This window comes from Gossypium arboreum, chromosome 2 (assembly GCF_025698485.1).
Source record: "Gossypium arboreum isolate Shixiya-1 chromosome 2, ASM2569848v2, whole genome shotgun sequence".
NCBI lineage: Eukaryota > Viridiplantae > Streptophyta > Magnoliopsida > Malvales > Malvaceae > Gossypium > Gossypium arboreum.
This window is the reverse complement of record NC_069071.1, coordinates 96,536,047-96,561,828: the sequence shown is the minus strand read 5'-3', so window position 1 is coordinate 96,561,828 and position 25,782 is coordinate 96,536,047. Positions and strand designations below refer to the sequence as shown.

The window sequence follows — 25,782 nt, the reverse complement described above, 5'->3', positions numbered from 1 at the left end:
CTTTTGCCTAAATTTCAATTTAGTCCTTAAATCAAAACTAACTCTTTTTCTTCCAAATTAATTCCATATCTTATTCAATTTCCTCTTTAAACTAATTTCAACTCTCTAATTTCACCATAAAACCCTAATTTTAAAATTCTCTCAATTTAGTCCCTATTACTTAAAATTTATGATTTATTTTACAATTTAATCCCTTTTTCACTTCTAACTTGAAATTTTATCAATTTAACCCCTATTTTTTCAATTTATTCAACATAAACAACATCTAAAAATTCACTAACTTCTAAAATTTCAACTTAAATCAAGTAGTATTTTGTTCGAGATTCCAAAAACATCAAAATTATAAGAAAAGAGATTAAATTGACTTACCAATCACACTTTGAACCTTAAACACTATTTTTTTTTCTTTTCTTTCTTCTTTTCCCTTCTGTTTCATTTAATTTGTTTCTTTTATTTAATATAATAATATAATAATGTTATAATATAATATTATTTTCTTAAATCATAAGTAAATATATATGTATTTCAAATGTATGTATGTATATTATTACACAAGTATATTATTATTACCATACAATTGTTACAATTTAGTTTATTTATTTATTTAGTCCCTTGACTTTTCTCTATTCTATAATTAAACTTTCACACTTTATTCAATTTAATCCTTATACCTAATTAACCCTAATTCAAACTAATTCACCTAACCAAAACCTAATTAACTACACAATTAAATTTGTAAATATTTTTAATAAATATTTACAAATCTGTTTGTTGAAAACAGAGACTCAAAAATACACTTTTTCGATACCCGTAAATTTTGGGTCGTTAATCTCTACAGTGATTTAAATGATACGGATACAATATTTATGACCGCGTAAACTTAGTAAGTGATTAGGATATGATTGACATGCCAATAAGGTTAGTTGCACTTTTGTACGGGTTTAACACTTTTGTGCTCTTTGTTCAGTACTTCGATAATCTCTGATCAGCACTCTAGTGCTCTCTACTTAGCACTACGAGGCTCTCTGGTGTGGTGTAGTTACCTGTGTATCCAAATCTTTTTATTGTAGTTCGTTGGTCTACTCAAATAAAGAAAGAGAGGAACAAAAATGATATGTTGCTAGTTAAATAGTCAAACGGTTATATGATGATTAAGTGATGAAAATTCTTGTAAATTGTGGAACTTATGTGAATGTACTAAATCGAATAGCGTAATAACTGTTGAAATGCTCTGCGATTCAGTTATGTAATTAACTCACCTATTTTTCGTGAATTGCGATGTTAGGCTTATTATGTCTCATTAACTAGTTTGATACGTTTATTTATAAATCAAGGTAAATTATTGTTTCAATATCTATGAACTTACTAAGCATCCAAAATACTTACTCTATTTTTTTCGTCTTTTCTGTAGTTGTTAACTTACGGGATTGGTCGTCTTTTCTGTAGCTGTTTAATTATTTATCTATTTTGCTACAGTATTTCCAGTCCAAATGTTCGTATGCCTGGTGGTGGTTAACAGGGGAGGAGAGGATTGTGTAAGTAGGCTGATTCAAGCTAGGCCAGGGCAAAAAAAATCTTACCCGATGCACGACCTGTTTTGAAAATGAGCTTTAATTTTTATCCAAACCCATTTTTCTGGCCTATAATTTTTCCCAAACCCTCCATTTTTCGGGTGAGCCTTTAGGATTGGATGGGTGGCCTAACCCATGATTAGGTTTACTTGTAAGTAGTAGTTGGGTTTTTAGCCTTTTGCATGTGTGTATATTCTAACTTCTGAGATGGTGAGAGAAATGGGATTTCACTTTTCAGTTTCAGTCCTTTTTTCTTTTGGCATGGTGTAGGTTGTAAGGGAGGGGGGGAGAAGGTTGTGTAAGTAGGTTGATAAGGGCCGCGCCTAGGCTAAAAATCCTACCTAAGGATTATCCCATTTAGAAAATAGGCCTTAATTTTTGTCTAAACCCATTTTTTGGGCCTATAATTTGGCCCAAATCTTCTCATTTTTTGGATAGGCCTTCTAGCCTGGACGAGTGGCCCAGCCCATGATCAGGTCTAGTTGGACCAAAATTGATTGTCTGATCGGTTCAACCACTGGCCAGGTTCTTAAAACATTGATTTTTTAGTCACAAGTGGTACATAAATTATTCTTCTATTACCCATTTTACACAAAAAGTTATATTCATTAAAAAATTCTAACCAATAATAATTAGCCACCTAATATAAACTTAAAAATATATAATTTTTTTAATTTATAATTTTAATTTTAATTTTTTTCTTTTTCTCTCTCATTTTTTTTCTTTTTTCCTTTTTTTTCTTGCTTTTTTTTTATAATGTATGCCAATACTAGCGGTGTTCGAAATTCACCCTCTTAATGTTGAGATACTGGCGATTAATTTTGTTTTCAAACTTCATCGTCTTCTTGCTCGACTTGATAAGATCGAAAAAGTTATTTCATCAATCAAAACCAATGCTTTCATAACCAGACTAGAATGGTCGATTGAACTGATTAGATCAGGAATTGATTGGGATATCGATTCGAAGATAAGGGTTGAACCGATTGGCCAGCAAATGATACAGATTGGTTGAACCAAGCTAAAAAAGCAATTGATCCATTTTTCTCTATTCTTATTTTTTATTATTTTTTAATATTTTATTTGATTAGACTAGAAGAATTGATAAAATCGAGAATTTGTGGCTTGACTAGTTCGACCACTGGTTCAATTTTAAAGAAATAAGGAAAATAAAAACTATATATATATAAGAGAAAATAATTTCTTTTATCTTTTTTTGCCACATGTCAACTTTTAATTGGTTATCTTTTTTAAAAATAGACTTAAGGTTTAACTAATGGTTGAACTAACAGATGTACTAATTTGAGAAAAAAAAGTAGTTTAGATACCACTTGTAACTAAAAAATGGTTTAGGTACCAAAATGGAAAAAATGCATGTTTAGGTACAAAATTATTGGTTAAGCTTCTTTTTTAAATAGCCTTTTGACTAACGGTTTGATTAATGTGGTTACCAACTTGGGAAAAATGTAATAAAAAGAATTTAGGTACCAAGATGGGAAAAATTGTATAATTTAAATACTAATTTGAGAGTTAAACCCTTAGTATTTTATAATGCTTAAATATTATAGTAATTTTAATATATATAATATATATTAAATATTATTTTTATTAATATTTTATACTATTAAAATATTCATATTTTTATATTATAAAAATTAATTACTAAACATTATAAATTACAATCTATATATTTGTTGTTAAAATGTCATATTTCAATGAAATATTAAGAATACGATTTAAATTTCTATATAATTAGTAATGTTAAAATATAATAAATATATTATTAAATTAAAAATATATTACATATATTTTATTAAAATAAAAATATGAATATATTTAATAATATTAAAATTTATAATATTTCCTTAAAAAATAAATTCATAATATTTAAAATCAATATTTTAATGTTCTAAGATATTAAAATAAGAATTAATATTTAATATATGTTATTACGTAGGTCTCATGCACCATGAATTACTAATAACTAATAAGATGACACATCATTATAGGTGTAAAATAAAAATATTAAAATACTTTAAAATAAATATAATTAAATTTATTTGAACATAATTAAATATTAACTATAATTATTTTGTTTCACGGTTGGGTTTATGGTTTTAATTTTTAGTTTTGGGTTTCATATTTCAATTTCAAGTTTTGAGTTTTGAATTTGATATTTTGTATTTATTTATATTTAATAATAAATAATATTTATTTTTAAATAAAAATATTTATATCATTTTAAACCCATTAATAATTTCCTTTTGTTTTACATTGATAGTGATTTGTCATCTTATCATTAATTGATGGTGTATAAGACCAATGCAAAGAAAGTGTATCAGATATTCTCTCTTAAAATAAAACCCAACTTTGATACATGATATTAGATAAATTTAAGTATATTTATGTACTTAAAAGAAATTTTAATTTAAAAGATGTAAGATAACTTCCTTATTTTAAAAAAAATTAACCATTGTAAATAAATTCTTTTAAAAATATTATCTACTTAAAATAGAGAGAATAGAATAATTTAATGAAAGTGTGATTATTTCACTCTCTTGCAATTACAAAAATTGTAATTCCCTAAACGTGTTTGACTAACGAGTGTAATTATATCGTAATTCTCAGTATCATATTTGGTAGTACAAATCGTAATTACACGGTTACATAATTTATATTTTAAAAACTATTAATTATTATAAAAATTATTAGTATGATAAAATAATTGCTAAATAAGTAAAAAAATTGAAATCAAATAATCATATGTGTTATGTTAGTCTAAAAAGTAGTTGATAATACATATACTAATTAAAATAACAAGAAAAATAAACATTATATGCAATTTCATCTAATTGTTTTAGTGCATATTTCTTGGTTTATTCCTTTTAATATTTAACATGTGCTCCTTATAATCATTTGAATTTGAATTTGTATGGTTAAAATTATCAAGATCTTCTTCTTTCATGCACTCTTTAAGGTATGGATCATCTTAGTTCCACCTATGATTGAAGTTATGAAATATGCAATATGCTAGTGTCACGGGCCAGAGTTCAAAGCCCGTGACCATCGAACCAAATGCATCCGATGGAGGTCTATTACTTAGATGGGGATTATTTGGCCCACGAGAGCTGGCCCGATTCAAGGAACTGTTGGAGAAGCCTGTCAGATTGAAGCCTGGTTGGCCCGATAGGGAAGATATGACAACTTAGGAAACTATGGTAACTAATCTTTAAAGATAGAGGGAATCATATCTTGTAAATATTAGATAGGATTTGATATGGCAATATCTTGTAAATCCCTTAAATCATGGGATTGGTTAATCTCGTCTGTCGATGTAATTGTATCTTGACCGACAGTTTTGGGGGAGATCAAGTATAAATAGAGAGCCTCCCCCTCATTTGTACTCACTCCATTTATTGTTTCATTATTCTTTGTGAATAAGAGAATAGAGAGCATTTACTCAAACACTTTGCGAGCGTCCCTTTCTATTGTTCTTTTTAAGCTTCTTTTGGCATAAGTTTGCTTTCGCTGTACGAGTTGGTGCCTTGGAAGAGTTCTTAAGGAATCCTCATTCGAGTAAAGGCTGACTTGGGCGAGTTTGGAATACAAATCGCCTAAGGCCACACGGATTGCGAGACGAAAGGTCTAGCCCTGTGACAAGTGGTATCCGAGCTGTTGGTTCGAAGGCACTGTTGGGATGTCGAAAGAAGAGTGCGAACAAAGGAGGGCAAGAAAAGGTTTGAGGGAGATGCTGTCGGCAGCAGAAGAATTTGTGGGTAAACTCGAGGGATCCATGGAGGACGTAAAGGAGGCACTCGATGGGTTCGAGGGTCACATAAACAACTGGAAGGAACAGTCTAAAGACTATGTAAAGATGTCCCTTAATTCGACCATGGATAAGGTAAATGAGTTATTTGATTCACATAAAGATAAACTGTCGGACAGGAGTGATGCTCTTGAGGCCATGTTGATGGCTTTAAAGGAGGAAACAATGGCCACGAAGCTAGCTTTAAGCACAAGAATAGAGGAGCTCGAGGGAGAGCTGGCCTTATGTCGAGCAGCGGTGGGGGAAGGAGTGTCAAGTGTAACACTCAGTAACGAGTATGTCCCGAAGCTGAAAGAGTTTGTGGGGACAAGATCTGCATGTGATGTGGACAATTTCTTGTGGAGGATAGAAACTACTTCCGTGCCAAAGGCATCGTGGATAATGCGGGTAAGGTACAAACTGCTTCATTATTTCTTACTGATATTGCGCTTTTATGGTGGCGAGGTAGGACCACAGATAAAAGGCAAGGTGAGATTGGAACATGGGAGAAGTTCCAATGCGAGTTGAAGGGACAGTTTTACCCTAAGTTTACCGAGGAAGAAGCTCGAGCAAAGTTGCAAGGGATAACGCAATGGGGCACAGTGGGGGAGTATGTTCATGAGTTCAAGGAACTCATGCTCCAAGTTTCGGATGTGAATGAGAGAGAAGCAATGCTTGCTTTTCAAGAGGGATTGAAGCCGTGGGTCAAACAGGAGGTGGAACAAAGAGGTGTCCAAAAGCTGTCGAAAGCCATGACGGTAGCAGTATCCATGGTTAAGCTTGGTCTAGGGAAAGACAAGCTTGGATCTTCCAAGTCCGAGGAAAGGGGCGTATGTGAAAGGAATCACAAGGAAGATACGGATGAGTATGGTAATGGCAACGGCAACAATAGTGGTAATGGGAAACCACGAGTTAGGAAAGAGAAACCCAAGAGGAAAAGGGACAAGTTGAAATGCTTTCTCTGCGACGGTCCACATATATTGAAGAAATGTCCGAGGAAATCCGCGCTTAGGAAGAAGCCGGTGGGTAAGGCCTTGGGACTTGGTTCGAGCGCAAGGGGTGTCGAAGCCAAGGAGGCTAAAAGTGAGAAGAAGAAGCCAGTCGAGTGCTTCTTATGTCATGGTCCGCATAGATTGCGGAAGTGTCCGAGGAAATCTGTTATCGATGGGAATGATCGAGCAGATACGGAGCCCAGGAAACTTGGTTCGAACAAGGGAAAAGCCGAAGCAAAGAGGGCAAAGAGGAGCAAGTCTGTCATCGAAGGGAACGATAGAACAGACAAGGAGCCCAAGAAGCTTGGTTCGAGCAAGGGTAAAGCCGAAGCCAAGAGGGCTAAGAGGAGCAAAAAAAAGCGAGTAAAGTGCTTCTTATGCCGTGGTCCGCATGAGTTGCTGAACTGTCCAAAGCAAGCCGTAGTCAAAGGAAAGACAATGTCCGAGCATAGTGAGTCGTCGGAGGGGCTTCCACCCAAAGAAGAGGTGAGTTTGTCATCGAACTTAGAGGAAGAAGTTGCGATAAAAACAGTGAAGATGGGACCAATGAGGCTCGAATCGAGTGAAGCGTCGAAGTTGGCCGAGTCATCGACAAGGCTTCCACCTATAGGAGAGGTGGGTGGTGCATCGGACTTCAAGGAAAAAGAAGTGATGCATGTGGGACAGTTGACCCGAGTAAATGCAAAGGTACATTCGGAACACTCTGATAGTGTTTTGCATTCTAACTTATGTATTTGGTGAAAACGTAGGGGCCCTTTCGAAGTTCTTAAGTGAGGAGGCCGAGAGACTGTGGGCAAAGCGAAGCCAAGTGTTGTGAATCATGAGGATTCTGTTCGAGGGAAGTTAGAATGTGGGCAAGGGAGTGACATAACTCCTTGTCGTCGAGATGTACGAATGAGTAGGACGGCTCGAGTTAAAAAGCGACAGAAGCCGAGGCAAAAGTCCCAAAGGAAGGGAAGAGCTAATGCAATGAGTGGGATCCAAGGCGAATCAAGTTAGTGCCATTCAGAAATCGCAACGAGAACGTTGCGAGAATGGGTGGGGAAGAATGTCACAAGCTAGAGTTCAAAGCCCATGACCATCGAATCAAATGCATCCGATGGAGGTCTATTACTTAGATGGGGATCATTTGGCCCACGAAAGTTGGCCCGATTCAAGGAACTGTTGGAGAAGCCTGTCAAATTGAAGCCTGGTTGGCCCGATAGCGAAGATATGGCAACTTAGGTAACTATGATAACTAATCTTTAAAGATAGAGGGAATCATATCTTATAAATATTAGATAGGATTTGATATGTCAATATCTTGTAAATCCCTTAAATCATGGGATTGGTTAATCTCGTCCGTCGATGTAATTGTATCTTGCCCGTCGGTTTTGGGGGAGCTCAAGTATAAATAGAGAGCCTCCCCCTCATTTGTACTCACTCCATTCATTGTTTCATTATTCTTTGTGAATAAGAGAATAGAGAGCATTTACTCAAACACTTTGCAGCGTCCCTTTCTGTTGTTCTTTTTAAGCTTCTTTTGGCATAAGTTTGCTTCCGTTGTACGAGTTAATGCCTTGGAGGAGTTCTTAAGGAATCCTTATTCGAGTAAAGGCTGACTTGGGCGAATTTGGACGAGCAAATCGCCTAAGGCCGCACGGATTGCGAGACGAAAGGTCTAGCCCCGTGACACTAGTACAATCGAACCTTATTTTTTTTATGCCATACTAAGGTGATGTTAATATGAGAAATATCTTTTTAGAACAACAAATGTTATCTCAACCACATTTCCAAGCCTTGAATGTCTCATATTAAAGAGTTCGTGAACTTTCTATGGTGTGTCTAGCACCATTCTTTTAAACGGAATCATACCCCACTATATGATACAAGAAATCTTTTCTATTTGCATAACTAACATCGACCTTAAAATATTTGAGTTCATAGTTCAAATAGATTGTACCTTTAATTATAAAAACTTATTTTAGAGAAAGACTTATGCTAAGTTATATCCTTTTATAATATGTAAATTAAATTAAAATAATATAAAATTTATAATAGAGTAACCTTTATTAAAAAATTATAAATTATCTTAAATTTTCGTAACATTTCTTATAAATAATATAATTTTTATTATAAATTTATAAAATACACATTTATTTTTATAGTAGAATTTTTAAGATTTATATATATATATATATATTTGCTATAATCATCCCAAACACTAAAAGTGTTAACTTATAATATTTTTTTAAATTGTTAATTTATAATTTTTTTAGATTGTATAAAAATAATTTATAATTCAATGCTCACCTCCCTCCCTTAATAATTGAAAAGTCCTTATATAATTATAAACAATTATACCTAAATCATTTTAAAATTATATATATATATATATATATATATATATATGTATGAAAGTCTATAAGATCTAAGTTTTTTTTTGTCAGAATTTCTAGTAAAAAAAAGGACCACTATCTGACTCAATTTCTATTAACCAAAAATCTTCTTTTTTTTTTTTTTGTAAAACATGTTCCTTTAATCTCCAAGCATTTAAACAATCGAATTTAGAAACAGATTTCTTTCGCTACTAACACTTGAATAGACATAAAAAACCATGAGACGTGCAACACCTACCAAAAGAAACAAGAGAGAACAAAGGATGCTTTGCAAACTCCATTTCAACAAATCCTTTACTTTCATACATCTGTTAGGAATAAGCAGATACAGGCAACACATCACAATGAAGAGGGTATATATATACTCATTTTCTTTTAATCTGTAATTTGCTTCACAGTTTATGATAAGTAAACTTGGACATGAGCTGTTTTCTTAACCTCGCAGACAGGACAAACACTAATTAGCACATCACAATCTTTACATATGCAAAGATGCCTACATGGCATCAACAAAACGGACACCTCCTTTGCGTTGCAAGCTCTGCAAATCATGCCATGGTGATTCCCGGAAACACATTTTGCACCACCAACATCAGGAATGCTGAGTAAGTTGTTGGGGTCAATATATGAGGCAGCATCATCGACTTCACTTTCTCCAAAACCTTCCTTTCCCTGCTGCTCACCACCCTGTGACTGTGACATTACTTGCTCCAGGTTGCTCTTCAACACATTAACGACTGACTCATTGTATTTTGCTCTATGGTGCCAATTCTGGGCTTCCATAGTCACCTGCTTTATCCTGTCAATCAGTTCCCTATTCTTGCGATTCAGAGTCTCTAGTTCTACGTCTTTCTCCCTAAGCTTTTTGCTGACACCTTTCTCAATAGCAGCAAGAAAAGAAGCCGCGTGTCTTTGTTTGATGTCTCTTATTCCCTTCGTCAAGTGCTCTTCCTGATTAAGAAAGAAAAAAGACTGAATCAGAACGTCCTCCTAGGCACCATAGTGCTAGGTGTTACCAGCAACCATAAACATGTGAGATTTATGGAGTATAAAATAGCAAAATCATTATCAGGACGGATGTTAGGAGCCTTGAAGCAAGGACACCTCCAACACATAATTTATCAGAATTATTATAGTAAACAAAGAAAATTACTAAGCACCTATGCCCAGCCAAAAGCAAATGCATCAACATAAATACGAGTTATTAAGATTGACTAGTAAAAGCTGTTTTAATCCTGTCACTAAGAAACCCCCTATATTGAGAGATCATACAGAAAGGTGACATATTTTATTTTACTTGGAGAGCAATACCACAATAGTACCTGCATTTTGATATATTGATCAAATTCTTCTTTCTGACGATCAAGTTCGGTTGTAACATTGTCACCGAGAGCCAAGATCATTAACGGACCATGTGTCATGCTTCTGCTAGCAGAAGTCACAGATGAGTTCCGCTCATCATCATCATATGATAGCCGTAAGCCAGTAGATATAGCATGTGGATTAGGAATGCTAGCTGAACAGTCAGCTTCCTCTTTATAAATTTTATAATTCAATGAAATTTGTAGCTTCTGTTGCCTCAGAATATCTTCTGTTTCGTGGCCTCTTTTATTGGGTGGAACCATGGGAGCTAAATGCTCATTTCCAAAATAATTCACCACATCAACAGTACATCCAACGGGTACTGAAAGTTTAAAAAAAAGACGGATCAGTTGCCATTAAAAGTTTAAGTAAAAGAGAATGGATCAGTGTGGTTTTGCCTGACGAAATAAGACATTGAAAGACAATAAAACATAAACTAATTGCTAAATAAATGAAAAAAATAATAACATACATCTTCCAAATAACTGCAGTTGATTTGATGCATTAGTCTGATATGGAAGACCATTCTCATCCATGCAAATGGGCAGCATAGGATTACCTTCATTGCCTCCTAGCATTTTCCTATATCAATACCTAAACTATTATGATTTATCTTAGAAGAGTATCCAAAGTTGAGAATTTGCCTGCACAAGAAAATGAAATACAGTTAAACGCCAAATAATCAAGCTTTTTTTATCCAGGAAAATGGGAAGCACAGGATTAATGTTGTTGCCTCCTAACATTTTCCTATCTTAAAGCCTAAGCTATTATGATTTATAGTTCTCCGAGAGTTTCCACAACTGAATTTCCCTGTGCAAAGAACAAAGAAAAGAAACACAGTCAAAATCCAAATTATAAAGATGACAATAGTGGCAATCTAGCAATTCTAAACGTGCCTGCATAACAGTCAGATCCAACAAAATTTTCAATGGAAGGTCCTAAGGTCAGACACATGAGTTCAATATTGGTAATTGAAACACCTTTGAGTTCCTTGAAGATGAGACACAACCAATTCATGTACTATATCTCAGTTTTTTACATTTATTCACGTTAAATTGCCTTGCACCATCCAACAGGAATAAAGTTAATTACCACCTATTTTATCACTACTAAAAAATAACAAAACTCTCAACGGTATCTATTTACATATTTTCTGTTCTCATGAAAGCAAAGCCAACATTTTTACAAGCAGGTGTAAGATAGAACAGCAAGAGATTGGTTGTGATGCAACATGCAATGAAGAATCGTTGCATGCCATTTATACTTGGTTACAACAGGAAAAAATGGGAACCCAGATGGAGAATTTGGAATTTACCCACAAACAATTTGACATAAAAGAAGGTGATTGCATTGATAAATCTAACAGCATGTTTGGTTGGCTGTAATGGCTAAGCCATTACATGCCTATTACCAGCCTATTCTTCAGGCCCACTTAAACTGGCGTTTGGTTCAATGGAATACCCTATTACGGGTGTATTCCATTCCGGGCTTAAGCAAAGATTTTTGGGGATTTCTATTCCTTTCCCTCTTCACCGTTTAGCCATTCGTTGCTTAAAAAACCCTATTCTGCCCTTACAAAAATTTCACCTCAAAACACTCTCAATCGGCAGCCATTTCTCATATCCGACTCCGGCATTCCTCCCCTATCAGGTAAACATTTTTGCTTCTTCTTCCTTCACATCATCTTCCTTCATCATCTTAACTTGAACTTTGTCTTTTGCCTTTTCATTTTTGTTTTATGGTTAAACGGTGTGTTCCTTACTGAGTCATCAAAAGAAACAATGGCAGAGCCTTGAAGAAGTAGAGTATCTCAACGTTCTCACTAAAATGTTTTGATTTTATAGTTTCTTTTTTCCAAACTTTTGGGAATTTAGTTAACTATTATGTTTTAGTTTTAGAAAGCTTCGAAAATTAGGGGAGATAGAACCTTTGATTCTGAATTTAAGCAATTCCTTTGCTTTTTTGTTTGTTTGTTTCTTTCTTATATATTTGTTTGATTCTTGAGAATGTGTTTTGGAAATGGCAAGGTACCTGAAGTTTTGGCTTTTAGGTTTCTGATGTTTGCAAATGGCAGAAACTTTGTTTTTTTTTTCTTTTTTGGGTGGGGTGGGGTGTAATGTTTATGATTCAATATTAAAGGCGAAAGTTTGAGTATTACTAGTTTCTATTTTAGGTGGCAAATACAATGAAGCGAGCTGTTTTATTAGTTTTACATATTCGACTTGGTTTATTTGGTTACATAATGGTAGTGTTAGGATATTGATGGATTGTTGTTTACTACTTGACACCTAATTGAGGTCAGTATTTCACATCAAGCTTGAGGGGATGGTGGCTGAGATTTAGCTTTGAAGTTAATTTTTTGGAAACATTTCTTATGTAAAAGAGCATGTTATATTGGTAATCTTTGTTATTTGAGATTAATGGTTATTTCTTGTATGGGATTCTTACCATAGGGCGTTGCTGTTTTGATATTATGGGTGGATGTTTTAACTTAATTTTCTTCCCTCTAGGTTGGGGCGGGTCTTTCTTTCACATTGAAATGCTGGACACCACTATGGAATATTAGCATATTATTCCAAAGTGAAGGATATGATTTATTTTAGACCAGTTGAGACTTGTACATTTGTGGAAAGGTAAAAGGAAGGTACGGGGATTGGATGGATAGTGAACTACATGAAGAAAGGAATTGTTAATGCAATGACTTAGTTAATTTCAAATCAAACCACTGGATTTTGGTTGCAGTACTAGTTAGATTCTGCTGGTGCTTCAAGTTAATTAGGCACTCACTTGCTTTCTCTCTCTCATGTAGATGTCTTCTTATTCACGCATGTAAATTGCGTATATATAAGTATTCTCTACTTGTTTGTGAACAATATTTGTTTTTAATCGTTACTATGAAGATTTAGAAACTTGCTTTCTACTAGATTGAAAATTTTTATCTATTGTGTGAACACAATGATTCTGATCTATTGGCTTCCTTTTCTTTTTTTTTTCTGTACCATAATCTCCTAGTATATGGCTTGGCATACATAAACCGATTTAGAGACCTCTTAAAGGAATTCAATAAATAATACATGTTGGAGTCTATAAAGTCATAGGCATAAACAACTTGGAGTCACAAAGGAAATGTTGACAGTGAGAGCAGGATACAGTCTATAAGGGTTGTCGTGATACATGAGGAACCTATTAGATTATGAACTTAGGTTCCCTTTAGTGGTTTGGTGTGTTATAACTAGCTAAACCACTTATATTAAGTTATTTCAACTATAGATGCATACTTTTGCCGATTTTTGTGCCTTTTTCCCTCTCTTCTATACTGCATGTCAAGTTTACATTTTGATTCTGCCATGAGTCGATGACCAAGTTTTCACCGAGAATTCGAAACTAAATGATGGTTCCTTTTCATTTTCGCTTAAGAGATGTTCCATAACCAATCTGGTTAAAATATTTTGGTAAGTGTTGCTACAAAAACTTAAAATTTGAACTTATTATTTTATTTTTGAAGTGGTCGAATGATCCATATTCAGTTATTACTAAAAGAAATTCTTGTATAATGATCCATATTTTACCCGAATAAAGTATGTATTAATAGAAAACTGTATAATTTATCCGGATGAAGTATGTAATAACAGAAAACTGTATAATTTAACCGGATGAAGTATGTATTAACAGATATACTTAAAATCTAGTTGACACTTAAAATCTAATTGGACTACCACATAGGATTATCATTAAGGAGATAATAATAACATAAATGACTAAAACGTAACATTTCAAATATAAGTGACTAAAATGTAACCCGAGGCAAACAAAAGTGACTATTTTTGTAGTTTACCCATAAATAAAACATTGCAATATATGTAAAAACAATTTAAAATATAAATTTATTAATGTATATATATAATAAACTCAAATAAACAATGAAAAGATAATAAATTTTAAATATATATTTGTTTAATTTAAAATGACTTTTATAAAATATTTTAAGAAATCTACCAAATAATGGAAAATATTTTACATAGATTCATCCAAACACCACAAAAGTAAATCATTTCTAGAAAAGTAAATCATTTTCCATAAATTATTTTCCTAAAAATATTTTCTTGGCAAACAAACGAGCCTAAATATGAATTGAAGTTTAAAAATAATAAAGTAGATTATATATTTTTTATAGTGTTATATATCTTGATTTTTAATTCATATAATAATAATTATATAATGAATGTTATTAAATTATATTTTTATTAAAATATATTTAATAATAATTATGTTAAAATATGGTTAAACTATTTATTATTTTTATTAAATTATTTTCAATAATAATCTTATTAAAATTTAATAACAATAACAATATTCATCTACCTTAACAAAATTCTGCTAAGGGTATTCTGATCATTTTAGTTTTTTTCCTTATGCTATTACAACATCATTCCATTCAACCAAACACAAGAATACTATTACAGTTCTATTCCATTCCATTCAACCAAATAATTGAATTACTTATTACAACTCTATTCCATTACAGCTTTATTCAATTACAGCTCTATTCAATTACAGCCAACCAAGCATGCTGTAATAATGGTGAGTAAAACCCCTTTCATAAAGTGAATTGGAAGAATAATTGGTGCATGACCTTGAATTGAATAGGGGTGGAACTAATATTTAAGTTGCTGATTTTCATTACAGGATGCATGTGAAAGCACAAGAGTATGATATGCTACAACCTATTTATGACAGTATCCAAAAGAAAGTGAAGAATATGTATATCCAGTTCAAGGAGAGTCGTTGATTGTTTGTGATGTGTTAATAACAAAAATTGAAGATAAGGAGGAGACTAGTGTTATGGTAGTGCATTTACCCAACTATCTTCCCTACCAAAGGCATTGAGGGCTCAAGTGAAGGGTTTTGAAAAATTAGGGTTCAGTATGAAACAATCCAATATTTCAACACAAACATATTTGACAGTCCCAATATGTTCAACCAATGAGACCTCTGGAAGTGAATTAACAACGAAGATCAAAAACAATGATGATGAGACCAAAACATAGAAGCTCCCTTGAGTGAAAACCAAGATCTTAGCCAGCATTCCAGAAAGAAACATTACCATGCCATACCCAACATTCAACCCAAGGGATGGAAGGATTCTTTAAAGAGTGACCTTATCTAGATGATGAGGCATTGTTTTATGTTTCTATAGATGTAGGTCATATTCTCAAGAGGAGGTCTTGGTTGAATGTTATGCTTAATCAATTGGCTGGTTCTATCCAAGGTTTTCAAAACCAGACTGGAGACCAGTCCAACCGGTTTGACCAGATCAATTGAATAAAATATTTAAAAAATAGAGAAAACCATTTCAACTGATTCCACCACTGGTCTGACTGCCCAGTTCAACTGATTCACCACAAGTCAATAGGTCCAACTCCTTTTTCCGAACCGAGACCCTAGCTGGTTCTCAGTCCAACCAGCTGGTTCAGTCTGGTTCTGAAAAAAATGGTTCTATCATGTTTTTGAAGAACAAATATCATAATGGAAGACAACTTTTAAGACTTTGGAAAGTCTTTATTGAAAGGAGATTGTCACATTCAGGATGTTCAAGATTGTCAATTCCAGATTATAAGAATTGCCAGAAGATACATGAACAAGACAATAAGTACGAAGACTTCACAGTAGATTCTATTGTCATATAAAGAAATAATTAGAAAAGAAATAAAAAATGGCCATAGGAGAAGTAGAACTTCAAATTATCTTGATAGCCTAGGAATTAACCCTAGAAATGTGTCTGTCTTGTAACACCTTGTTTTGTTTGCTACGACAAGAAAAAAACTTTGTAAGATAGTCCACAAAACCCATTCCTTTCCCATCTTCAGGGTCTAGTACCTTGATTCCAGAATCAAAAGGTGTAGATTCAATGTTTATAATCTTTCAAGTTTTGATTTATGTATCTAGAGTATCTTTGGTCAATAAAGCTGTAGCAGGGAAGAGCGATCAAGGTTCTGGACCCAGCCAACTTCACAAAATACATGCACATAAAATTCATTCTCTTGTTGTTTCAGTTGGTTCCAAATTTACTCAAAGACAAACAGCTGAAGTCAGTTATGATGCCCAAGTGATGAAGGTAATTTTCTCTGGAACCTGCTTTCTGAAAACTAATACTAACAAACCTGCTAGGGTTGAGGACAGGAATACTTCTACTCCATGAATATCAAACAAGACGCTCAATGAGAGGTAGACAAGAAAAGTTAGTTGTTAAATCAGCTATCAACATACCAGCTTATCATAAGTTGCCTTAGCTTATGATATTCCACGAGAAGAAAGTAAAAAATCATTTGTTACTAAAGCTGACACCAAAGAACTAGAGTGCTCTCTCTAAAAGATTTATGTTAGAAGTGGTGAAAGCTCCTTGCCATGTTCAAGTTTTTCCAAGCGAAGGAGAATGATATAAGGGCTTTTAATTATTTTATATTTCATAAATAATTATTAGACATATTATGGACTAAGATAATAAGATATCTTTAGGGTTAAATCTAGAGTTAGGATCATCAGTTAAGTAAATCTAGGGCTAACAATAAAAGTTCAGTTGCAAGAAAGCCTAGTATAAATAAGTTGTAAGCTATGCTGCCAACATTAACATTTCATTCTCCTTTTTTTCTTAACTAATAGAGAGAAACGAGAGGTTTTTTTATAACCTTTGGTATTTTAGAGTTCCAACTTCTAGCTCATTTTCAACCTAATTCTTTCAATTGCTTGTATGGTTTAGGTAGAAAACAACTATATTTGAAAGAAACAAGGCTGAAAATTAGTTAGAAGTTGGAACTCCAAACAAATTAGGTTTATAAACAACCTCTAGTTTCTCTCTATTAATTCAAAAATAATAATAATAATAATAATTTTGGTTGTAAAACTTACAAGTTATCTATATTAGGCTTTCTTGCAAATAAAATATAGTCCTAGCACAAGATTTAACCCTAAAGACATTACATAATACGTCTAAAAATTATTAATTATTAAGGAAATAAAAAGTAAAATAAAATAAAAAGCTCTTGCATCAGCAAAGTGAGGGTGTGCACAAAACTAAATAAAACAAGTTTTAAATATGAAAAGTAATTTGTTAAAAGAGAGTTTTGATGAGAACTACAATGGAAAAACTGTATCAACTTCATCGACAAGTTACTGAATATGTAATCATGTCAAGATAATATTTCAATTACTTCACCACTGTAAAACCATTTGGCTATAAAAGAAAATTCCACTCTTTACGGACGCTTCTAGTAGATTTTAGCAGTAAATATGGCACAATGACTCTAGGATAAGAGTTGACTATGTCCACCTTCCCACAATAATGCAATAGCCAACTATTCTAGGACATTTATCAGATATATGTTCCAATATAAAATTTTTATTGGTGATAATATAAAATTTTTATTGGTGATAATACACTACAAATACATATCTACTAATTTGAATATTCAGGAGAAGAAACAAATTGATCATGTAATTGTCTTCCTCTATTAGGTTGACAATAAATGCTAAGCTATTCTATCAAAAACTACGAGGGTCCCCACATGAATTATTACCCCCAAAATTCATGCACCCAGAATTAACGCATACATGAATCGCATTCAGATCAACAATGATGAAATTATTAGGAATTCAAATACAAATGAATCAAAGAAACACCTTAATCTAAGCTGATGATAATAAAAGGGGGGGAACACTTTAATGTTCTACCTCAACATCTTCTTTATTTATTGAAAACAAAAAAAAGGAAAGAAATATGACGGAATTACTGATTGAACTATCGAAATATTTAAGTTAGGTTCCAAAAGTAGATTCTACAGTCAAAAGGGTAAAAAAAATAGGGGGAAAAAAATCACGCCGATGACCTAGTGATATCTTAAAAATAAAGGTTGGAAAATGTACGAGGTATAATTATGGATAATGCTTCATAAGGAGATCAACATGGAACTTATGTTTGTTTGGTTGCAAAAAAATTCCATGATAATTAACGACAAGATAACCGGATGTAAAGTCTAGACAAGAAGGGATGTGGGAGATGAAGTGATGGAAACAAGAAGAAAAACCAGAAAGGAGAATATCAAGATCAAAAGAGAAAACAGAAAGAAAAATCAGATATCAAATTAACAAGGAGTAATAATCATTACACAAACTAGGAGATTAAGATCAATTTCACATTCTAGATGAATCTCGACAAAAAGAAGTTTTTTCTTTTTTTTGAATGACAACCTAAAATAAATAAAAGTTTAAAGAAAACATCATCGAAGACATGGAAAACCCAACAATCTAAAAGACCGTACCTGCGATACGTATGCTATTTTTATTCAGTTTCAACAACAGTAACTGCGCAGAATCTGCAATTCCCAAACCAATCTTCAATACCCAGAAACAAATATACATATATATAAAGAAAATACATCGTAGAAAGAATAAATAAAACGTACCACAAAATGTAACGTTTTTGGAGAAGATATCAAAGAGAGAAACCGATCATTTAGGATCTGAAAGTATTGACCTCAGAAAATCAAAGAAAGAAAGAAATGGAGGAAAACGGACGTATAGAAAGAAATAAAAAGAGAGAAGAAATAAATAGAAGAGGAAAAATAAAAGCCGAAGGGAAAAAAATGAAAAGAGAGAAAGAGGAAGTTGGGAGAACAAAATTATTTGAAAAGAATAATACTAATGATTAAGAATCGGTGGCATTAACAAAGCACGCCCTGTCCTTTCTACTTAGTGGTTACGCTAACTGAAATCAGTAGAATTTATTAAGGTTTTTTATTCACGATTTATTTGTTGCATGAATTATATAATGGGTAAATTACACCAATTCACCCAACTTTGATAGAGTTGACAAAACAATCATTCAGGTTTTAATTCAGTCACTAAACTTTTAAAAAATGATAAATCAGACACTAATGTTATCAAAAAGTGACAAATCAGTTACCCACTAACATTTTCTATTACAGACCTAAGGAGACGGTGATGTGGCCGGTTAACTAGCTGATGTGGTCAATTAACTAGCCATGTTGGATATGGCTACGTGAAAACCCACCTAATTTAAGAAAAAATTGAAAAAAATAACCCTAACAAAGAAGAAGAAGAAGAAGAAGAAGAAGAAGAAGAAGAAGAAGAAGAAGAAGAAGAAGAAGAAGAAGAAGAAGAAGAAGAAGAAGAGAAGAGACTGTAAAATTGTTAAGGTTTTTTTCCCATATTATTTTTCTTCTTCCCTTAATTGTTGCTATTGTGGATTAGAAACAATAATTAACAAACCAAGGTGTTGGATTAGAAATCAATTTCAAGGTTCAAGGTTGGTTGAGGGTTCAAAATCGATTAACAGGGTTAAGGGTTTGAAATTGATTGGTATTTTTCATCTGCAATTTGCATTTCACTTTGTTGTGAGACTTCTCACTTCAAGATTTCATATTTTCTTCTTTCTATTTTTGGGTTTTATTCAAAAATAAGAAATTATTTGTCTTTTCATGAGGAAGATCTGATATTTTTTATTTATTTCCTGTAAAACCCAATACTGAGATGGGATCTTTTTTGTGCTTAAACCCATCTTCTCTATTTGGAATGCCAAAATCTACTGAATCTGATACAAACTTATTCAAGATCTGTACTTTTTTCTTATTTTGGCCATAACTAGTAAACCCCATTTATCATCCCTCTAATGTGATTGTTCTCATGAAGAGGTCACTCAGACCTTTAATAAGCATTCTAATGCTTGTTGCATTGACTACAACTTTAAGCTATCGGATTATCGATCCCAGTCGCTGTGTCTTTACTGTTTCAGCTGAGTTGGAATCAACCAAGGTCCTAACCCAACCCCTACAAACCCAAATTTTTAACTTCACTCTGCTCAAGTTTGCATCTATTGATATAGGTGAAGAAAACTCCAAGCTTGACATAAAACAGTTGTTGGAAAGAGACTTCCCTAGTCAAGGTAGGCAAAGGAACTTTGTAACTTTGAGGAACTTCAGTCATCATGATGCCAAATCAAGAAATTCTAATGGATTGCTGGTATTACTCAAGTCCCCAAACTGGTGCAACTTTCTATTTTTTTTTCTCTTCTTCTTCTTTTTCTTTTCTTCTTCTACTAAACCCTAAACTGATGCTAAAAAAGGTTGTTTAAATTGGTGCTTAACATCCAGCTGGCCGGTTAATGACAACAAGGAATTTGTCAACCGCCATGTCACTTTTCTATTACGTATGTAACAGAAAATGGTTAAAAGGATTATTTTGTCATTTTTTGAAAGTTGAGTGGTTGAATTGAAACCTGGGTGACTGTTTTGTCAGCTGCATCAAAGTTGAGTGACTGTTGGTATAATTTACCCTTATATAATACTTCTTTTTAATTTTTATCTATTTTGATATCGATTTATTAAGGATGGGATTGGATGAGTGATTGGGTGTGCTGTGTCTAGCTTACTTTTTGTCTCACACTATAGTATCGCTACAGTATTTAATTTCACCGTTTCTGCTATTTTTACACTAATCACAGGTATCTAAACCCACCTAAGTCAATGATTGAGTTGTTTTCATCCTTAAGAGAGTCACTAATTCGATAAAAAATTATGAAAATAGTTCTCCATAATTAAAAAATTATATTATTTAAGGATATTTTAGTCTTTTCATTGATATTTTAGTCTTTTCATTTCAACAAAAATAAATTAATACATATATATATATATATATATATATATATATATATATATTAGGATTTGAATGTACACTAGTTGAATTACTCAACCAAAGTTTTATTTTAATCTATATTATACATTTTTGTTTTAATATGCACAATTTATTATTTTCATCAATTGCATATATCTATGCTATTTATTAAGTCTCTGATTGAATTGATGTCACTCTCAACCCGGTTACTAACTCGGTCAGAAATTATGAAAATGTACTTCGTAATTAAAAAGTTATATCATTCAACAATATTTTAATCTTTTTTATTGTTTATCTGATGAATTTATGTGTTTAAATTTCGTTTTACTCATAATTTAATCTAATTTTTATTTTAATATCGTATATATTTCATGTTTTATTATGATTAATTAATTTCAAACCATACATTTCATTCTTTATCGTATATTACTTTTAAACAAGCATATGTATTTTGAATCTATGGTTTCCACATGCAAACATATGTGACAAGATTTCTAATTTAAATTTTAATTTCATTCAATAGTTTAGTTCCTGAATTTAATTGTGTTAAAGAAACTGAGAGGACACATGAACCTATCAAAAGGCAAAAGTGGCTTTATTCATCATCGAGTTAAAAAAATTTGGGAGGACACATGAGCCTACCAAAATGCATTTGGCAATTTTCGTCACATTAACAAATGATTTGGCGTCTAGATTTCTATTATATGTATATGTGTATGAAAATCACATATTTAAAATACATGTAATATATAAAAAATATGGTGAAACAATTTGTTTAATAACATTAAAATATATGAAAACATCAAAATAAAGTTATAATGCCCCAAAATTTTCCTACTTACCGTAGGGTGCTTTTTCGGGAATTTAATCAATATTTTGATATGAAGAAGCAATTTCTATGATTTATTTAAGACAACATAAGTAAGTGTTTTAAGTTGTTTTCTTTCGAATTCAATTAGGTAAAAATATGAGTTGAGAGATAAAATGATATTTTTGCCATCAAGAGTATTTTGATCATTTAAGGTATAATTGTTATTAAATATTAATGTTTGTATAAGTGTGTGGTGATGGGATGATATTTTGAGTTCTAAAATCCATTTGTTTGTGTTAAGAAAAATGTAGGTCACATTAAAATTTTGACCTTTTGACTTTTCTTAATTTTTCTTTCAACATTAAAAAGATAAATAAAGAGGACAAAAAGCCCCCATTTACTGCCCTTGCAGCTGACCATTGTAGAGAAGAAGAGAGAGGAGCCTTGTTCTATTTTCAAGCTCTTTTCTGTCAAAATTATGGAGATACTTGTTGAGGTTAAGCTCCCTTAGTTAGAGAGAAGACTTCAAGGAGATCATATCATCTACAAAAAAGTCAAATTTTGGAAAGAGGGATTGTGGGAGATTTCATATACTTCAAACAATTTTACAGACATGTGATTTGTTAGATTTTGGCTTCATTGGTCTTAAGTACACTTGGTATAAAATGCCTAATTGTTGAAAGTCATTGAAGGAAAGGCTTGATAAAGCCTACTCTAATACATATTGGAGGACTATGTAATACCCCTACCCGTATTCATTGCCGGAATAGGGTACGAGGCATTACATGAGTTTACGAATTAAATTTTTTTTTTAATTTTCAATATAGCCCTTTTATAAATATCTAACATTCCCTGTAATATTAAATCGAGACCAATCCACATCAACCAAATCAATTCAACATATTTTCATGATAGACTCATGCATTTATATAAGATAACGTCATCACATATCTATAACCAGGTTTGTTAACCATACTAATGGCTAACTTTACATTCATTTCACGTTAACATTTACTTTGTTAGCTTATACATGCCATTGATTTCCAAAATAAAGTTTCTTTATATACCGAAATTCCTGAGGTTGATAGTGTGATGTGTCTCCGACCAAATCCGACCTCCGAGCTCTTAACACTACAAAACAGGGAAAAAGGAAACGGAGTAAGCACTTTGTGCTTAGTAAGCTCATGTAACAAGAATTATACTTACCTAATATTTTCAATACAATATAATAAACATCCATATATCCATTCAATGCATTATTACCCTAATATGCATAAACTCAACATTCAGGTTAGTACAATAATTTCCATGTACCAATAATATATACTATGATTGATGAGCTCGTCAATACCATGATTTCCATTTCCTTGTTATTTTTCCATATTTATCCCGTTGAATTTCTTGGAATTTTCGATGGATTTTCAGAGGTACACTTTTAGTGTACAATTCCGGGTCTGTCAATTCATATTCATGTGTGCACATATCCATTTCAGAGAGCACACTCCCGCGAACCTCAACCTTGCAATGGATTACCGTCGAGCTAAATCCTCAGTAATATAAACTCATAGAGTATTGTCGGGATTACCGGTCCAAGCTAAATCCTCGCAACGACAATTACTCTAATGAGCTTGGATCTGAATTACCAGTCCAAAGCTAAATTCAGACCTAATTCGGATTACCCGTCCGGCTAAATCCATTTTACACATATTCTTCGGAGGGCTATATCATGATAGGATCACCCGTCCGGCTAGATCCTTTTACCGTCAATTCTTTTTGAGAGATCCATCGAATTTTCCTTTCATTCAAACGGATTTCTTCCCATTTTATCAAATATATCAATGTTTCATTAATTTTCATACAATGAACACTCAAATCATATTCACATCAATAACATACAATCTCAAGCATTTAAGAATATAATTCAAGTTACACGAACTTACCTTGATACTTGTTTGTAAACAGTAAAAATCTACTAATCCCGAACTTTTTCCTTTCCTCAATCTAGCTTCATATTTGAATCTTCTGGATCTAAATAAATAAATTTAATTATCAATTTAATACATTTCATGTTCATATGCAACATTCTCTATAATTCAACTATTATTTATAGTTCATTCAAAGCTATCTACTTGAGTCATAGTCACTAAATTATTTATAACTTGAGCTAAGGAACTCTAAATTAAGATCCGTTAATTTTCCCTGAAACTAGACTCATATATATTTTTACCATAAAATTTTCAGAATTTTTGGTTTATCCAATAAGTACAGTTTATTCTTCAAAGTCACCCCTGTTCTGTTGTCTAACAGTTCTGACCCTTCTTCACTAAAAATAAATTATCTCTTTATACAGAATTCAAATGATGTTCTCGTTTGTTTTTATTAAAAATATACTCATTCAAAATTCTATACATATAAATTTAAGTCCCTAATTATTTTTATTCAATTTTTTATAATTTTTCAAAGTCAGAATAGGGGAACCCGAATTCATTCTGACCTTGTCTCACAAAATTCATTATATCTCAAAATTTACAAATCCATTGCTTACAATATTTCTTCTATAAGAAACTAGACTCAATAAGCTTTAATTCCATATTTTGTTCATCTTATAATTCGATTTCTACAATTTTTAGTGATTTTTTAAAGTTAGTCTACTGCTGCTGTCTAAACTGTTTTAGTGCAAGCTGTTTATTACCATTTTTCCCCTAAGCTTTTAATAAATGATAATTTCGTCCCTACTCAATTAGCCTCTCAATTGAGCTGATTTTTTCTCAATTAATATTTTATTATATCACGTTAAACTATTTTACAACCTTTAGGAATCAGAATTTCAGCAATAGACTTTAATTCCAAACATTTTCACAATTAGGTCCTAAAAATCAATTTCCATTGAAATTGCCTAATAAAATCATCTCATAAACAAATTAAAGCTTTAATTTCATTCTATTTCATCATAAACGTACAGCACTCAACCATGGTGACTTTCAATTTCATCCATGAAATCAAAAACTAATGAATTTAATAGTAGGACCTAGTTGTAAAAGTCTTAGAAACACAAAATTACAAGAAAAGGCAAGGATTAACTCACTTGGTGAAAAAATTATGAAATACCAGCTTAGAGAACCCTCCTATGGTGTTTTTAGCTGCTGGAATTGAAGAGAAATGAAGAGAAATCTAGATATTTCCTATTTAGTCCTAGTTTTATTTAGTTAATTTTGCAATATTCCGATTTTACCCTTAATTTATCATTTTTTCTGCTGATTTCATACCCTTGCCGTCCAGCCCAAATAACTTTTGGGTCTAATTGCCTTTTAAATCCTTTCTCATTAGACTTTTAAGCTATTTAATCATTCTAGCAACTTTTACACCTATTACAATTTAGTCCTTTTCATTTAATTGACTACCCAAACATTAAAACCTAACGAAATTTTAATACCACATTAATAACATTTCATAAATATTTATAAAATTATTTTTGACTCGGTTTTACGAGATAGAGGTCCCGATACCTTATTTTACCCAATTTCTTCAATAATTTCTTTTTCTATCTAATCATTAAATCGATAAAATTTTCCTATCAATATTTTCATACGATTTTCCTATAATATAAATTTTCAAGCAAAAATATTGAAATAAATTTCTCTTTAAATCGGATCTATGGTTACGAAACCATTGTTCCTATAACCTTGAATTTAGGCCATTACAACTCTCCCCCCCTTTTAAGGGTTTTCGTCCTCTAAAATCTTACCAGTAAAGAGGTTTGGGTATTGTTTCCTCATTGCCTCCTCCGGTTCCCATGTCGCTTCCTCAATCCCGTGCTTTTGCCACAATACTTTCACCAAATTTATATTTTTATTTCTAAGCTCTTTTGTCTCCCTTGCCAATATCTTGACCGGTTCTTCACTGTAAATCATATCCAGTTGAATCTCTACTTCTGTTGGAGAAATAACATGTGAAGGATTTGATCGATATCGTCGTGACATAGATACATAAAAAACATTATGGATTCTATCAAGTTCCGGTGATAATGCCAATCGATAAGCGACCGGTCCAATTCTTTCTATGATTTCATATGGCCCGATAAATCTTGGACTCAATTTACCCTTTCGACCGAATCAGAGGACTTTCTTCCAAGGAGACACTTTCAGAAATACCTTGTCACCGACTTGAAATTCAATCTCTT

At 32.3% G+C, this 25,782-nt stretch overlaps 1 protein-coding gene across 2 annotated transcripts; it reads right to left on the bottom strand.

The window, feature by feature from the left end:
- Positions 1-9,023: 9,023 nt before the first annotated feature.
- Positions 9,024-18,854, bottom strand: LOC108467114 (BOI-related E3 ubiquitin-protein ligase 1). Of its 2 annotated transcripts, XM_017767631.2 has the most exons (6): positions 18,565-18,854; positions 18,421-18,474; positions 10,847-10,915; positions 10,578-10,749; positions 10,066-10,427; positions 9,024-9,694 (listed from the first exon to the last, which is right to left on the bottom strand). In XM_017767631.2, exons 4-6 carry the CDS (start codon positions 10,681-10,683, stop codon positions 9,143-9,145), a joined length of 1,020 nt encoding a protein of 339 aa, XP_017623120.1. In that variant the 5' UTR covers positions 10,684-10,749; positions 10,847-10,915; positions 18,421-18,474; positions 18,565-18,854; the 3' UTR covers positions 9,024-9,142. The 2 variants fall into 2 exon arrangements, with proteins under 2 accessions (XP_017623120.1, XP_017623122.1); XM_017767633.2 differs by lacking the exon at positions 10,847-10,915.
- Positions 18,855-25,782: the final 6,928 nt, after the last annotated feature.